The 17,564-nt window shown below is 34.1% G+C and overlaps 1 protein-coding gene across 2 annotated transcripts in view; it reads right to left on the reverse strand.

Moving 5' to 3' along the window:
• Positions 1-17,564, reverse strand: part of LOC149793003 (TBC1 domain family member 15-like) — a 70,248-nt gene that overhangs the window by 45,623 nt on the left and 7,061 nt on the right. For both annotated transcript variants that reach the window (XM_089966870.1, XM_089966872.1), the window contains exons 2-4: positions 17,337-17,442; positions 12,513-12,633; positions 8,504-8,579 (exon numbers count right to left, since the gene is read on the reverse strand). In XM_089966870.1, coding sequence (XP_089822996.1) covers positions 8,504-8,579; positions 12,513-12,633; positions 17,337-17,442 — 303 coding nt within the window. The remainder of the gene's footprint in view (positions 1-8,503; positions 8,580-12,512; positions 12,634-17,336; positions 17,443-17,564) is intronic.

Consider the following 17,564-nt stretch of genomic DNA (forward strand, 5'->3'; position numbering starts at 1 on the left):
ACTTTACTTACACTGATGTCTTTTTCCTAATAAATTCAAATTCCCACACAAGCAAATGGACGTGTTTTTCAAGTTCTGTTGGCCTACATTTTAGTTTGTTGGGATGCGATGAAAGCCGGGAATACTGAAATCGGTTAAAAGGATCATAAGAATCTTGAATGAAACAAAGCTATCAAAACACTTTCTTCAATATTAATATATTTTATTCATTTCGTTAAAGAAGGATATTTCAACTTAACCCAATTTTGGCATTTCCGGCTTCCATTGCGTTCCAAAACATATTAGCGTTATCCCAAAGTTGCTTGCACATTGCTAAAAAAGATTCTCGATTGTGCTTGATTTAAAAATAAAATTATGTCCAGACTCCCAGGATTAACAAAAATTTATTTGTAAAAATGTTTTAAAAAATATGAATTTTTGTAAGAAAAAAATGTACAAAAAGGTTGTATGGCATACACTGACGAAAATGAAAAACCCCACAAATTACAGTAATAAAGACAAAAACTGTAACCCTAATGCAGTGTTTACAAACAAGAGATTTGCCTTATAAATTCACGAACCAGTATGGTTAAAGATTGTTGAGATAACTGAAAGCTGTGTACCTCACTGATATACCCCATTTTGAGCTCTGCAATGAGTATCTTAAAGCCATGCATGACAGTGGTCACTTCAAAAGGAATAAAACTAAAGTGTTTGTCATGTGACAATAATTGCCAGCCAAAGCAATATATACAGATTACTTATGTAAACATACATGATAGATTTTTAGAAGAAAAAAAAATCAAATCCATTCACTGTGTTTGTGCTTAACACTTTTCCTGTAAATGTTAGGAAAATGCCGCGTTATAGCGGGGTTGCACTGTATGATCATGAGGACATCCTGATCCCTCATTATGGTCAACCAGGAATGCAATGATGCACTCATCAGTGATGCACTCATCAATGCTGACAAAGAAATGAGGGAGGGGTTCCCAAGTACATAATGTAAAACAATTATACAAAACTGTCAGCAGCTGAAATACTGACCAAACTATTTCCAATCAAAAGTCATTACCTGAATGTGATTAATTGGAAAGTTTGGATTTTCACACCTGACTTTACAAAAATGAAGCCGACACTCTTGATGAGCTCCTATGCCAGCAGTCAGGAAGTGGAAGGAAAATCAAAACAGATATTGGTTTCAACAAAACAAAGAGAATGTTTTTTGCCAAATTGATGAACTTTAAAAGAGTGATTTACCATACTGAGAATGTGGCAATATTACGATCAGTGATAAAAATACCTTGTACATTTTGCCCCAACCCACTCCCAATTCTGTGGAAATTGGTAACAAATCATTGGGATAAACTTAGGGTTTATGGCTATCCATTTATGAGACCTATGAGGGTTGAAATATTTGCTTAAAATGAATAGCATGGTTATCAAGTCCATCAAAATGTTTCGTTGAATTCTAGAAAATGTAAGGATCCGATATATATATATATATATTCACAGTGTGACCTCGCTATAGCATGCTCTGTTATAACACGAATTCGAATATAATATGTTTGTGGTGTGGCTCCTGAAATTTCATATACAGTGTACATGCATTTTTCTTGTACACGAAAAAAATCTTTCTTAAATGTATGAAAAAAACATAAAAAGCTTATTATCATTTTGGGGAAGACGTATGAATAATACAAGACGATTGTGGTGTGGCTCCTACAGCTTTATATGTATTTTTCTCGTAAATGAAAAAGTATTTTTTTCTTCTTAAAAGTACACAAAATAACGTGTACAAAGTTTATTCTGGGATTGAGTAGGTCTTCGCCAATGTCGCAAAGTAAGTAAAATTCCTCTTCATTTTACTCAGAATTAAATCATTCAGAACACTAACATTTTCTGTAATAATCCCTGTCATCAGACCAGAACAGCTGCGTCATTATTGTTCCATTGACCCTTTGTTAAATTACTGATGCATGCGTGGAAGGCAGCATCACGCTGCTACCACAAATGTAAAAAAAACAAAAACATCTTACTTATTAGTTTATTTAATAGGCATGGAGGAACAGTAACTAGAATAGACCAAACGACGACCAAAATTCCTTTTTAAAAATGTACCCAGATAAAATAGTTTGCTAAAATTTCAAAGGAAACAGATTACCTTTGAAGCACTGACTGTTATGAAAAAGTACTCAGCTAATGGAAAAAAATCAGTCTCAATTATGCAATACAATTATTTGATGTTGCCACCACAAAAAGAAATAGGCATTTGTTTGGTTCTCCAAAGCTGTCCTTTAATGGTGACTTCAATAACACATGCACCCTTCAACCTTCATCAAAGAAAGCCGACTATAATCTTCAATAAAAACAAAGAACTTTTCTTCAAAGGAAGTCAGTACCAAACTTAAATAGAAGTAATGAAATCTGATGGATTTTTGCATTTTCCAACGTGACCAGAACACATTAACTGTATCATGAAAATTTCTTTTTTCAGGGACCAAAGGTGGCTTAAAACACAAACTAACTTTTACCGACTTGGGGCGTACTGAAAAGTAAACGTGCTTCGTCATTCGTTATGTGATTGTGCTATGTTTTTCCACTGAATTCAGACCAATATGATTTGTGACAAAATTATTGAATATTTTCAATCTGTGTGTGTGCATCTTTTCAATGGAATCACTTGTATTGTGGATTCAATGTATATGATGAAGTTCGCTGGTGAGTACTCGGTGTTGATACTGTATTTATGCTATACATTAGACATGTATATATAAACAGTATTTGCGCATGTATACCAATTCATGGTTCTCTAAAGCAAACTATTATATATGCCTTCTCTGTTTTCACTACAGGTGTATTTCTCATTTAATATGCATTGATTTAAGGTGGTACCTGTGCCGATGAAACTTGTATTTTACTGCCCGCATTTATTACCTACCCTCCCCCCTGCAATTTTTTTTGGGTACATGCATCATTTTCTTCAGCTAACTGACTTAGCTGCTTATAACACGGTTCAGTCTATGACATGGTCAGGTTCTATGGCTCCCAACTATATATATATATATATATATATATATATATATATATATATATATATATATATAAAGTGAGAGAGTTTAACAGCATATCACACAATCCATGTTATATAGTGAATTAAAAATTACACTTTAAAAAAATAATGATAAATTGTAATAACTCAGAAAGAGAAACCCTTCCAAAATATCTTGAGATATAGTCACAAAAGGTAAAGATATTAAAATTCTTTAATAGGTACAGAAAAGTAAGCTGCATTATTTCAAAAAGTTAATATTTTCTCTGGTGATACATCAACAAGAAGCTCTATCTTCCCTAAGGGTGTATGTAAATAGCACATGGACATTTTGACGATTATTGAAAGAACTGTGTAGTTAATAAATGAATATTTCTATATGTCATATTTCTCACATAAGTACACTTTGTTATTCTGCTGATATATTGTGACAGGTCACATCTGTATATTTGTCAGTACATCTGTCAGTATCTGATATACTGTGACAGGTCATGTCTATATTTGTCATTGCATCTCTCAGTATCTGATATATTGTGACAGGTCATGTCTGTTTATTTGTCAGTACATCTGTCAGTGTCTGATATATTGTGACAGGTCACCATCATGTCTGAATATTTATTGGTACATCTGTCAGTGTCTGATATGCTGTGACAGGTCATGTCTGTACATTTATCAGTACATCTGTCAGTGTCTGTCCAACATAATTTTTACTGTACCATGAACCCCATCTACATTAAATTAGGGAGGAAGATCAGATTTTAGGAGGATAAGTGTCAAGTCCAACTGCAAATAACACAGACTCTATTCTGCTATCATATAACGTGCCAGCAGATCTGGGTCTACATTGTTTGTCATACTGATTATATAGATCCAGATTTGAAAGAGCATTATATGATGGTAGATCTGGGTCATGGCAGTTTGCAGTTGGACTTCACTTATAAACAAGTATATATGGTAAATGACAGTGAATGTTTTGGATCTGGATACAGCCAAGAGGTGAAGTAAGGTGAGGCTTAGATTATCAGATTTTGTATTCTCATTTTTGTATTCTTAATGTCATCAACACTGACTGAGGGAGGGTGATGATAATTCAGTATTTGTCTCAGGAGAATGAATTGATTACAATGAAGATTTCAAATACTCTATGTGTGTGTGTGTGTGCGCACATGTGTGTGTGTGAAAATTAACAAGCGTCTCCCAGTGGGACTGATATACTACTGGCTGAAAATAATTTCCATGCATTTAAGATAAGACCATTTCTGCTTTTTAACTGCTGAGTGTTGAAACCATCTCTGATATTCTTCAGCAATAATAAGATTTTCAAATTAGCTGTTGTGGTAGATTGTCAGATTGAAACCATTTCCATTTAGGACTAAGAAGACATCACAAGAAGTCTTCTGGTGGAAACCCCATGTGAATATGACTTTCCATTTTGGAGAAGTAAAGATAAGATTTTCAGGATGGCTGCCATGATGGTGGTCAGATTGGTGATCAGACTAGCACCATTTCTGTTTAGTACCAAATAGACATCAGAAGAAGAGGAAAGATGTGGTACCATTTAGGACTATGTTAGAAGAATTCTGGTGAAAAACACATCTTGATATGATCACCCATTCATAAGAAGTAATAATAACAAGATTTCCATGATGGCTGACACAGCAGATATTCTGGACATACATCAGCAACATTTTTAGTTAGGACCAGCTAGATATCATCAGAAGTCATATAGTGAAAACTCCATGTTGATATGATCATCAATTCCCAAAGAGTTGTGCTAACAAAAGTTTTCCAAGATTTCCAATATGGTAGCCATACTGGATGTCCAAGTAGCACCATTTTCAATTAGGACCAAGTGGACATCATAAGAAATCTTCTAGTGAGAAGCCCATGTCGATATGACCATCCATTCAAGAAGAGCATAAGACTTTTAAAATTGTCACTGTCTGGTGAAAATCTCATGGCAATATTACTTTTTGTTTAAGAGGAGGAGTGATAACAAGATTGTCAAGATGGCCATTTTGGTGGCCATATTGGACTCCAGATTAGCACCATTTTCATTTAGTACCAACTACACATTATAAGAAGTCTTCTAGTGAAAACTCCATGTTGACATGACAATCTATTCAGAAGAAGTTGCGATAACAAGATTTCCAAGATGGCTGCTGTGGCATCCATATTGAACATCAGATCAGTGCCATTATCAGGCAGGACAATCTAGATATCTAGCAAGGTCATTCAGTTTAGTAGCAATAACAAGATTTTCAAGATGGTCAATGTGGTAGCCATATTAGATGTCTAAGTAACAAAGTTTTCGCTTAAACATCATGAAAAGTCATTTATTGAAACTACCATATTGATATTATCATCCACTGAGGCGGAATACAGATAACAAGATTTTAAAAATTGCCACTGTGTCAAATATACATGATATCAAATCGCCACTATTTTCATTTAGATCAAACCAGAATTCAGAATTCTTCTGGTGAAAAAATCATTGATATGACCATCTATTCTGGAGGAGTAGTGATAACAAGATTTCCAAGACAGCTGATGTGGCATCCACATTAGGGTGGTGCTCTACAGCTTCGCATTTTGCATAGGGTTAGAATTTTAAAGAAAAAGAATTTCCCTGGCTTTCCTCACTGGTTATACTTGCTATTTAAAAAAGACCTTGTATATTTTAGGCATAATTCAAAGAACCTTTAATTCCCTTTATTTTGGTGTATGATTGATGGGTGTAATATGGGTTATAGATTATACAGCTTGGCCTTACTCTACATGTGCACCTTTCAAAAAAGTGCTAGCTCCGCTTGGTCATTTTCACTTCCTGAACTTCAGAGGTAAATTGTATAAAAAAGAGCAGATAACTTTTTTTACATTTTATATAATTGGTAATTCATTCATTGCACTTTCAGAGGCTGGTATTATCTAATCTGACAAAATTCATTTTCCCTATTTTAATAGCTGCTATGGACAGTGTACTTTATACTAATTCAGGCTGATTTTTTTAGCACAAGGGAGCAGTCATTTTAGTTAGCAGTGTGCTTAGATCATGTACAATTTCCCAAAGTACAATATCCAAAGAAATATCATCCACATTACATCAATGTAGCATAGAGGTATGCCAACATTCTCTCCATTGTGCATGTTTAAAATGCAAACAACTTCACCATACATACGTCACTCTCTCAAAAGTACATACTAACTGGTGATTGTCCCCTAGGCATCAGATTAGCACATTTTCAGTTAGGACCAAGCAGGCATTATAAGAAGTCTTTTAGTTAAAACCCCATGATGATATGCCCATACTTTCAAGAGGAGATGTGATAACAAGATTTCTGAGATGGCCAATGTAACAGTGCTACTGGTTGTCTATGCTGCACCATTTTAATTTAAGACCAATTGGACCATTAGATAAATGTGCGTGTAAGGTTTCATGGCAATCTTCCATGTAGTGTAGGAGCAGGAATAACATAACAAACTTGTGATAATGGCCAGATGGAGGAGGGACAACAAACCACACCACAAGCTTACCTGGTCCATGACAGATAAAGCTAAAAGATGCAGATAACTGTGATGGCTTCCATCTTTATTTTCCAAATTACAGTGCCTGCAATTACTTTAATTGGCACACAATAACTACTTGTGTTGCTGTTCTGTAAAACACCAACTAAACAAAAACAAAACCAAATTGTGCTGTAAAACACTCGATAAAACCAGAACCAAGCAAAATTAAAATGCTTTAAAACAGCAAACAAAACCAAAACCAAACAAAAGTGCTGTAAAGCACCAGATAAAACCAGAACCAAATTAAGTGCCAAAAAAATAAAGTCTAATAGTGTTAATTTAACATTAATCACATTAAAACTGCCACAGTAATTTAAACATCAAATAAAATAAAAAATTTAATGTCTTGAAATGCTTCCATCATAGTACTGTCTAATTATAAATGCACAGCTTTGACAAAACTTCAGTTAAATTAACAATAGTGGACACTAGCTATCTCCCTTTACCATATGTTTTCCTGTATGAGTAACAAAAAATTGCAAAACACATTACACATCACTGAGTCTAGGCTGTTTATTCTACTGATGAATTCAACTTACCAACACAGACCCAGATCTTCTATTACACATCATTCTGGCATATCAGGATCTATGGCATTTGTTCTACTGATGAATTCAAGTAAACAGCACTGACCCAGATCTGCCTTTACATGAAACTCTGGCATATCAGGGTCTGTGCTGTTTGTTATATTGATGAATTTAAGTGAACAGCACTGACCCAGACCTGCTACTGCACAGCACTATGGCATATCAACATCTATGCTATTCATTCCATTAATGAATTCAAGCAATCACCACAGAGCCAGATCTGCCGTTACACACCACTCTGGCATATCAGGGTCTACGGTATTTGTTTTACTCATGAATTCAAGTGAAGTGCACAGACCCAGATCTGCTATTACACAGCACTCTGGCAAATCATGGTCCAGGAAGTTCATTCTCTTGATGAATTCAAATAAACAGCACAGACCCAGATCAGTTATTATGCAGCACTCTGGCATATCATGGTCCACGTTGATCATTCATGAATTCAAGTTAACATCATAGATCCTGATATGTTAGTTATTATCTTATGACTACTGGGTAGAATGATAAATTGGTTATCATGATAGTAAATTAGAAAGGTGAAGGATTGATTCTGAAGTCAATAAATTGAAGATTGAAAGCAACATTTTTTCTGGCCATCACTACCACTCATCTATTTCTAATAACAAATATTGGTCTCAAATTATATTGAAAATATGCTCAAAACAGATAAAAATGAATATATGAATTTCATTAAAGCTCTTTTTCATCATAAAATGAGTTGTAACATCCTTAATACATGTGTATAGTCCAATAGTCAGCAGTAAAGTTAGTCAGTCATTTAGTCATTTAAATATTTCTTGTTATCATGAATCCCAAATACATAGTTCAGATCAGTGCAGTCAATTCTCTTAACTGTTTGAAATTAAAAGTTCTTTCATTATACAATTTTTATGAACTTAATCACTAAGTTATATCTCAATGTGGTGGTGCCTATTTCAGCTGTAAATTTGTTTTAACATGGCTCAACAACTGATTTAGTATCCACAGTAACAGCAATACTGTTTTGGAGGCATTAATTTGCAACATTCTTTTTTTTCCTTTAAAATGTCAGCTTGAAATTGATGAATTTATAGCACATACATATTTGTACGCCATTTCCATCATCTTTAGATCACCAAGGCAATAAGTGCAATTTATGATATTGGGAGTATTGGAAAAGGAGGGGGTATGAAGAATATACAATTACTGCAGAAAGAAAAGATTAACAGAATGTTATCAATCATAAGCATCCATCCTGATAACCTATCTGGGTAACATACACTTTTTGCAGCTGGGTACATGCACATATTTTCCACAGAAAAATACAGCAAAATACTACCTTTTTGTGTAGGAACAGGGATACAGTCCAAACAGGAACTTCCAAACTTCCTTCCTAACATCAGGTTCAACTCCTCCTATATTCAGATAGAAAAGAAATGGTGTTGGAACAACTCTAATCTCAGTTGGCAAGTTGAATGATACACTGACAATATTAAGTACAAGTTGGCAATCTGAAAGATGCATTGACAACATTAAATACAAGTTGACAATTTGAATGATATATTGACAATATTAAGTACAAGTTGGAAATATGAATGATACATTGACAATATTAAGTACAAGTTGGCAATTAAAATGGTTACACTGATGATATTAAGTATAAGTTGGCAATTTGAATGCAACATTTACAATATTAAGTACAAGTTGGCAATTTCAATGATATATTGACAATATTAAGTACAGGTTGGCAAGTTCAATGATACATTGATAATATTAAGTACAAGTTGGCAATTTGACATTTACAATATTAAGTACAAGTTGGCAATTTGACATTTACAATATTAAGTACAAGTTGGCAATTTGACATTTACAATATTAAGTATAAGTTGGCAATCTGAATGATATATTGACAATATTAACTGCTGCAAAGTAGGAATTCAATGGACATAATTTTTCCAGACTCTTTGACCTGATACAAGTACAAAGTGTTTCTTGAGTAGAGGACAGATTCAGCATATAGTTATCTGATGGGTCTGGATAATCAATATTTGCTTTACTACTACTACTACTACTACAACAACAACTACTACTATTACTACTACAACTACTACTTTACTATTACTACTACTTCTACTACTACTTCTACTGCGGTAATATCTAACATCAATACTGCTACAACTACCACTACTACTATTACCAACACCACTGCATTAAGTACACTGTACTTCTAGTACCATTGCCTTAGCTACTAATGCTAAAATTACTGCTACTACTACTACTACTACTACTATCACTACCACTACAAATGGATTTATTTATTTTAAAAAAATAATAGAAGACTGGTTACTTTGATCCAAATTTTAATTTTTCAAATTTTCTATCAAGTTTTACATTTACGTTCTGCTGTTTGACTTTTCTTGTACTATCATACAGGTTAGAGAATTTTTAATTAGTCATGATGGAATATGGACTGGTGTGTGCAGGTAAGGCAATGAGTGCCATTTATTTCCGGACCTGGGTATGTGCTGTTCACTTGAATTTATCAATAGAATAGACAGCATACACCCTGATATGCCAGAGTGTCATGTAAAGGTAGATCCGGGTACATTTATAATTCTCTATAATTAATCCCATATACCTTGATTTCTTTCATAGGAATCCGTAATGACTATGCAGATAGATGAGAATTTATTACTAGGCTGACATTGTTACAGAATAAGGCAAGAAATAACTTGATTTTGCCTTAGAATGATTTGACTATCTTTCATTGTACATGTGTACAACGTTACCCATGGTGAATAATTGTTTTTCCAGGTAAGCGATTGTACTAGCATGTATATCGTTGAAAGTTACTTGTGGCGAGAGACGTTAAAGCCATGATATGCACAGGTATTTTACCCTGACTATTACTCACTCTCCTATGGATTTAAGGTAGATTCCATTTCTAACTGACACTGGTCATTTTGGATCTTGTCAAGGAGTGAATGTTCTCTACTGTGTTCTCCAGCCATAGGGGTAAGTGTTAAATTCATATTTTATTTGATACGTGAAGCTTATTCAGGTTTTAATGTCATATCGTGTAATGATGCATTTACTACTACACAGATTTGAAATGTTGTGAAATTTGAATTACAAGTTGCTATTAGAGTTTAATTTATCAGCATATATCTAACGAGTTTTCAGAACCCATTATTATGACCAGTTTGGTTTTATTGTAGCTGTTCAGGGCTGCTTAGGGATGTCTGAAGCTGTTCAGGGCTGTGTAGAGCTGTCTGAAGTTGTTCAGGGCAGTTTAGGGCTGACAGTAGCTGTGTATGGCTGACTGTAGTTGTTTAGTGCTGCGTGCTGTCTATACGTATGTGTTTAAGTGTGTCTGTACATGTGGTGGAGCCACGAATGTAGATGTAGCCAATACAAGGGTGCTGTATGCTGTCTGTACATATGTGTATACATATGTCTGTACATGTGATGGATCCATGAAGGGTGTGAACGGCCGATAAAAGTGTGGGCTAACCCAAGGGTGAAACTGTGTGGTTCATCAGTTTATGAATCATACGACTGTACAAGTGTCAAGAGGCATATGTTTGTTCCAACTGATGTTTCAACTGAGTACATTTTCAACTGCATGAGATTATTTTGAATCTTATTGGTATTATAGGAGATTAGGTGAAATCTCGCTTACATTACATAATCTAGGAGATTATGTGAATCTCACTTACAGTGCATAATATTATTTGAAATATTTGAATTCCTTGAGATTATTTGAATCTTAATCATATTCCATAAGTGAGATTATGTGAATCTCTCTTACATTGCATAATACTATTTGAGACGTATTTGCAGTCCATGAGGTTATTTGAATCTCACTTTACATATGAAAAATTACGTGAATCATGTTTTTGTTTTTCAATTTGTGAATGTTTGTGCAGAGTGATAAGGTCACTCGTATGTAGAAAGCGTGAAAAAATCATTGTATTTATAATATATATACATTTTTATTAATTCGTTTTATAAATTTCCATCGTCCATCACATTTTGTTTGCATTATTCATTTAATTCAAAACCCACTCGGTTACAATTCTGTTACAGACATGCATGTGAGTTTGCTACACATGAGTGCATATAACACCGACTCAGTTGCATCATTTTTTGGTGGTTTGTGCTTTGTCATGATTGAATATGGACTGGTGTGTGCAGGTACTGTTTACCTGCAGACCTGGGTTTGAATCTCCATAGAGTACAAATGAAAAATTCCCTAACCTGCATGACAGTATTATTTGTATTAAAAATTAATTCTGCCTACTATTATCAACCATTCTCCTATATAATACAGGGAGAGCACTTTCTGTTCTGTCTAGTGTATATTTATAATTCTCTCTCTCTCTCTCTCTTTCTATATATATATATATATATATATATATATATATATATATATATATATATATATATATATATATATATATATATATATATATATATATATATATATAATGAATGATACCTAGAACAGATGGGTTGCATGTTTTCTTAATGCGCACTATTTTTTTTGAAAAAATATCTTGAAACTGAATTTTAAAAGAAAGAAAATTTATTGGTAAAACATTTGGAAATAGTTGGAACCAATATTTATATCATTAACAAAGAAAAACATGTTATGATTCAAATGCAAATTTAATGGCATGATATAGATTGTACTGTATGATGTGTTTATAATATATATCATTCCAAGCCTGACCAATGAATAATGTGACAACTCTCCCTGCCTTGGCTTCTAACTTGCTCACAATATTGTAGTTTTAAATTTAAAAAACCTATTTGCTGAGCCAGGTAAAACATAGGGGAGATCAAAGTTTTAAATTTACAAAAGCTATATCACACGCAAGTTTAAATGTAAGGGATATGTAAATCCCTGGCATGTCAAGTTTTAAATTTACAAAAACTATATCACAAGCAAGTCAGAATGTAGGAGGAATGTAAATCCCTAGTAATCTATTGATTATCAATGAAAAAAATACATACAGTAGTAGTTTATGTTACTGTTTACTTCTTATCTTTGCATAATAATTATTATCTATTCTTTTAGGAACCTTGTAGCAACTATGGTCAGTGCCTGCATGTACACACTATGCTAGAACTATATGATCAATTGATTTGACTATATGTAAGATGGGTAATTAATAGGCCCGTCCACAAACTGCACTTGAAAAGAAAACAAAATAAACAAAAAAAGATCAAAGTCACGTTTTTAAAAACAATGTTCTGAATAATTGATCTTTGCTAAAAATTATTAATAATCAATACAGTAAATGACAAATGCAAAACATGTACAAAAAAGTATACAGGATTACCTAAAAATATTGCTTTTCTCAGTGCATTTTCATCTACAAGTCTTCCATCTTTATCCAAAAATTCTTGAAACTGCTGTGCTGTGAGTGGCTTGGTTCTGTTACTTATTGGTGAGGAAAGACTCTAAAAAGTACAATTACATATATTTTGACATAGATACAAAACTACATACTTGCTTATCAGTCCAACTGCAAACCGCATAGAACTATATATACTGTTGCATAATGTGTTGGCAGATCAGGTCTGTGCAGTTTGTTAGGAATAATCAGTAGAATAAACAACATAGACCCTAATCTGCAGGCACATTATGATACAGCAGATCAGGATCTTTGTTGTTTGAGGCTTGAGTCAACTTATGAGTATATACATTACATTATATCCAGCTGCACATAAAATGGGCAATAACTGGAGAGAAAAAAATCGTGTGAGCAATGTGATTTATCAAAATGCACATCTTTAGGTGATGACTATACAATCTAGCAAGTTTCATGGTAATCTACCAAAAGCTGAGGGACAAGCTGTGTTCACAACGTTATTTGGAGGGTGGAAGGATGGATGGACAGACAGATGTAAGAATTCCTATATAGCCCTGCATCTATATCAAAATGAACATAACTGAGAAATAGTTACATACCATGAACAATCCATGTCCATTGGGCCAAAGAAGAAATGTGATTGTGTCGAGCTATAAGTGACATACAAGTCATACTTCTGTCAGATATACATAAAGAAATGTGATTGTGTCTAGCTATGAGTGACACAGAAGTTATACTTTTGTCAATGTAAACAAAGAAATGTGATTGTGTCTAGGTATGAGTGATATACAAGTCATACTTTTGTCAGATGTAAAGAAAGAAATGTGATTGTGTCTATGTCACGTTATAAGTAAGGAACAATAACCAGATTGTAACATGTATATGCTAGACCCTGAGGCCAATTATTCGCTTCATAAATCTTGCAAGTGTAAGCCGACATCAAAAAGATGAGTGGGAAGCCAGTTGTATATAACATGGCCATAGGAACTTGTTACTGGCGCCTTATTCTGCTGAGTGCGATTCACAGGTAAGTGGCATGAATTGCTGGTGTTGGCTCAAAGGAATATCAAGTGGGGGTCGTAAATCCACCCTTGACAGACTGCCGGGGAGTGGACAATGTCTGCTAATTATGTAGACCATGGGTGAATCGACATCCACTTGGAATTGACCAAAGCGTGGCCACCATTGGAATCGCAAGTTTAAATCGAGTGTTTTGAAACTAAACTTCAGTAGTCGCTAAACCATCTTGCGGGAATTATTTAAGGAAGTTATAAGCTACTCCGACGTCATTCAAACTTGGTGGGAAACATTGTTATTCTGGGAATTTCAAAGGAGCTTCAGAAAGGTCAGTGACTTATTTGCTCGATTGTCGCAATCTATTACAGCAAGATAATTGTACTTTAATTATGTGCAGTATGTATACTTCATTACTAGAATCGTTAGTATGTAGAATTACCATTTGTAGGGTTTGATTCATTTGTAGTGTTTGACCTAAATGCATATTTTGAGATATGAGCAATGTTTATGCAAAGAATTAATATTGTAATTCGCTATTTGGTTAATTCGTAGTAACCTCATGCATTTATTCATGTGATATTCTAGATTTGCAAATGTTGAATTGAATTATAACTTTGTGTAATGGTTGCAGTGTGCAACATTAGTTAATAGGGGTATTTGACTATCTGTGTACACTTTGTAGAAGTGTAATGTACAGAAATGTGTCTGATTATGTGATATTGTTCTGTATAATAAGACTGAGAATCTATATATACCGATGTGATGAAATCTATTGATATATGCATGATAAGCAGTTGATACTGTGTATACCATACCAGAAAGTATGGGTATTTCGATGTGTATGAATGTGTGACCAAAGAAGGTAATGGCTTATGTGATGATAGATTGTTGTTTAGTGTGAGACTAGATAGCTAGAGGAATATACTAATGTCTTTGTGGGTGTTGGGACAGGAAGCTTTTAGGGACCAGAGGAGCTGGAGGAGACAGAGAAGGGAAATACCCTGGTACAGTTGGTCCCGAGTCTCTGGGAGACAAGAAAAGAAGAGAACAAAGTGGAGGAAGTGGAAGGGTGAAGGACATGGTTGTTGGACTGAAGGTGTACTGGGTACAAGTACAAAAATACTACAGATGAGTAGAAACACAGGACAGGAGGAAAATCTATCACACTAAGTCAGATGATGAAATAGGCCATACTTGGTCGAGTGAAAAATGAGTGATAGGGTTTGGAATATTGAATTTCATTTGAGGAAGGACTACTGTAATTGAAGGGCATTAAATTTATTGTTTATTTGAATTTCACCTTTGTGTATTCAGTAATTTAACTGTCGGCATTGCTGACTGGGGGCTCGGAGCTTTGCATCTCTATCACTACTTCAATTTCTAACTAAGACGAGCCAGGGTGGGTCTTCTGTAATAATTAAAGATAATACTGGGAGCACCCCACCCCAACCTAAGGTAGTCTACTACAAGACCTTTTTACAGTCTAGCTATGAGTGACATACAAGTCATGCTTTTGTCAGATGTAACAAAGAAATGTGATTGTGTCTAGCTATGAGTGACATATAAGCCATACTTTTGTCAGATGTAACAAAGAAATGTGATTGTGTCAACTATGAGTGACATACAAGTCATACTTTTGTCTGATGTAACTAAGAAATGTGATTGTGTCTAGCTATGAGTGACATACAAGTCATACTTTTGTAAACAAATTTAGCAGTGATACAGTGGCCAATGTGAATCTTTCATGCATGAAGCTGATGTAACATCAAATATAATGACTCATATAAAGTTAATCATAATTAATTATAAACATCTGAAATCTTTAATAGACTTTTATGACCATGAGAGTATCTTTTCAATCATTTTTTTTGTCAAATAGTTTTCTTTATCAAAAAATTATTAACCATTAACTACAGTTTATAAGTAAGCCAAAAGATGATAAACCAATGACTACAGTTCAGAAGTAAGCCAAAAAATGATAAACCAATGACTACAGTTCATAAGGAAGCCAAAAAATGATAAACCAATGACTACAGTTCATAAGTAAGCCATAAGATGACAAACCAATGACTACAGTTCATAAGGAAGCCAAAAGATGATAAACCAATGACTACAGTTCATAAGTGTGCTTGGGACATTTGGTCTGGATAGACCATCTAATGTTAATATAGTAAAATGCGTATGGAGAGACAGTCTAACTTTGATATAGTAAAGTGTATATGGATAGACAGTCTAACATTGATATAGTAAAATGTGTATGGATAGACAGTCTAACACTGATGTAGTAAAGTGTGTATGGATAGACAGTCTAACATTGACGTAGTAAAGTGTATATGGATAGACAGTCTAACATTGATGTAGTAAAGTGTGTATGGATAGACAGTCTAACATTGACATAGTAAAGTGTGTATGGATAGACAGTCTAACATTGACGTAGTAAAGTGTATATGGATAGACAGTCTAACATTGATGGAGTAAAGTGTATATGGATAGACAGTCTAACATTAATATAGTAAGGTGTGTATGGATAGACAGTCTAAGATTGATGTAGTAAAGTGTGTATGGATAGACAGTCTAACATTGATGTAGTAAAGTGTGTATGGATAGACAGTCTAATATTGATGTAGTAATGTGTGTATGGATAGACAGTCTAAGATTGATGCAGTAATGTGTGTATGGATAGACAGTCTAATATTGATGTAGTAATGTGTGTATGGATAGACAGTCTAACATTGATGTAGTAATGTGTGTATGGATAGACAGTCTAACACTGATATAGTAATGTGTGTATGAATAGACAGTTTAACATTGATGTAGTAATGTGTGTATGGATAGACAGTCTAATATTGATGTAGTAACGTGTGTATGGATAGACAGTCTAACATTGATGTAGTAATGTGTGTATGGATAGACAGTCTAACACTGATGTAGTAATGTGTGTATGGATAGACAGTCTAATATTGATGTAGTAATGTGTGTATGGATAGACAGTTTAACATTGATGTAGTAATGTGTGTATGGATAGACACTCTAATATTGATGTAGTAATGTGTGTATGGATAGACAGTCTAATATTGATGTAGTAAAGTGTGTATGGATAGACAGTCTAATATTGATGTAGTAAAGTGTGTATGGATAGACAGTCTAATATTGATGTAGTAATGTGTGTATGGATAGACAGTCTAACATTGATGTAGTAATGTGTGTATGGATAGACAGTCTAACACTGATGTAGTAATGTGTGTATGGATAGACAGTCTAATATTGATGTAGTAATGTGTGTATGGATAGACAGTTTAACATTGATGTAGTAATGTGTGTATGGATAGACACTCTAATATTGATGTAGTAATGTGTGTATGGATAGACAGTCTAATATTGATGTAGTAATGTGTGTATGGATAGACAGTCACATTGATGTAGTAATGTGTGTATGGATAGACAGTTTAACATTGATGTGGTAAAATGTGTATGGATAGACAGTCAAGTGACTTAGTGTCTACAATCAAAATGCAAAAACTTTAATGAAAACATTAACAAAAAGTTTACATGACTGTCACCTTAACCCCAAGATAGAATGAATTGTCTTAGCTCATCATAATTCATGCCAAGTATGATATGATGATAATTTACCATGGAGTTTAAGAAATATATGCAAATGAAAAATTTCAACAAAAAAGATTAAGAAACTAATGATGCCAGAAGCGGAGCTTATAAAATGACTACTACATCTCACCACCCACCAATGCAGGCCTGCCATTAAGTAGATCTTACCTTCTTCACAGGTATGGGTTGACTTGTATCGATGGACAGCATTTCTGCTGATGGCACTGATGTGGAACTAGGACTGACATCAATAAACTCAAAAGATTCATCCGTGCTGGAAGTTATAAGGCAGAAAACAATAGCTCACCACAATATGTGTCTATGACAGGCATTACAAACTTGATTTGATATGAGCATGATGAAACTGACATTGTGTCCATGACAGGCATTACAAAC

The sequence above is a fragment of the Sinohyriopsis cumingii genome, chromosome 8, assembly GCF_028554795.1.
Source record: "Sinohyriopsis cumingii isolate HCF-2022 chromosome 8, ASM2855479v2, whole genome shotgun sequence".
Classification (NCBI taxonomy): Eukaryota; Metazoa; Mollusca; class Bivalvia; order Unionida; family Unionidae; genus Sinohyriopsis; species Sinohyriopsis cumingii.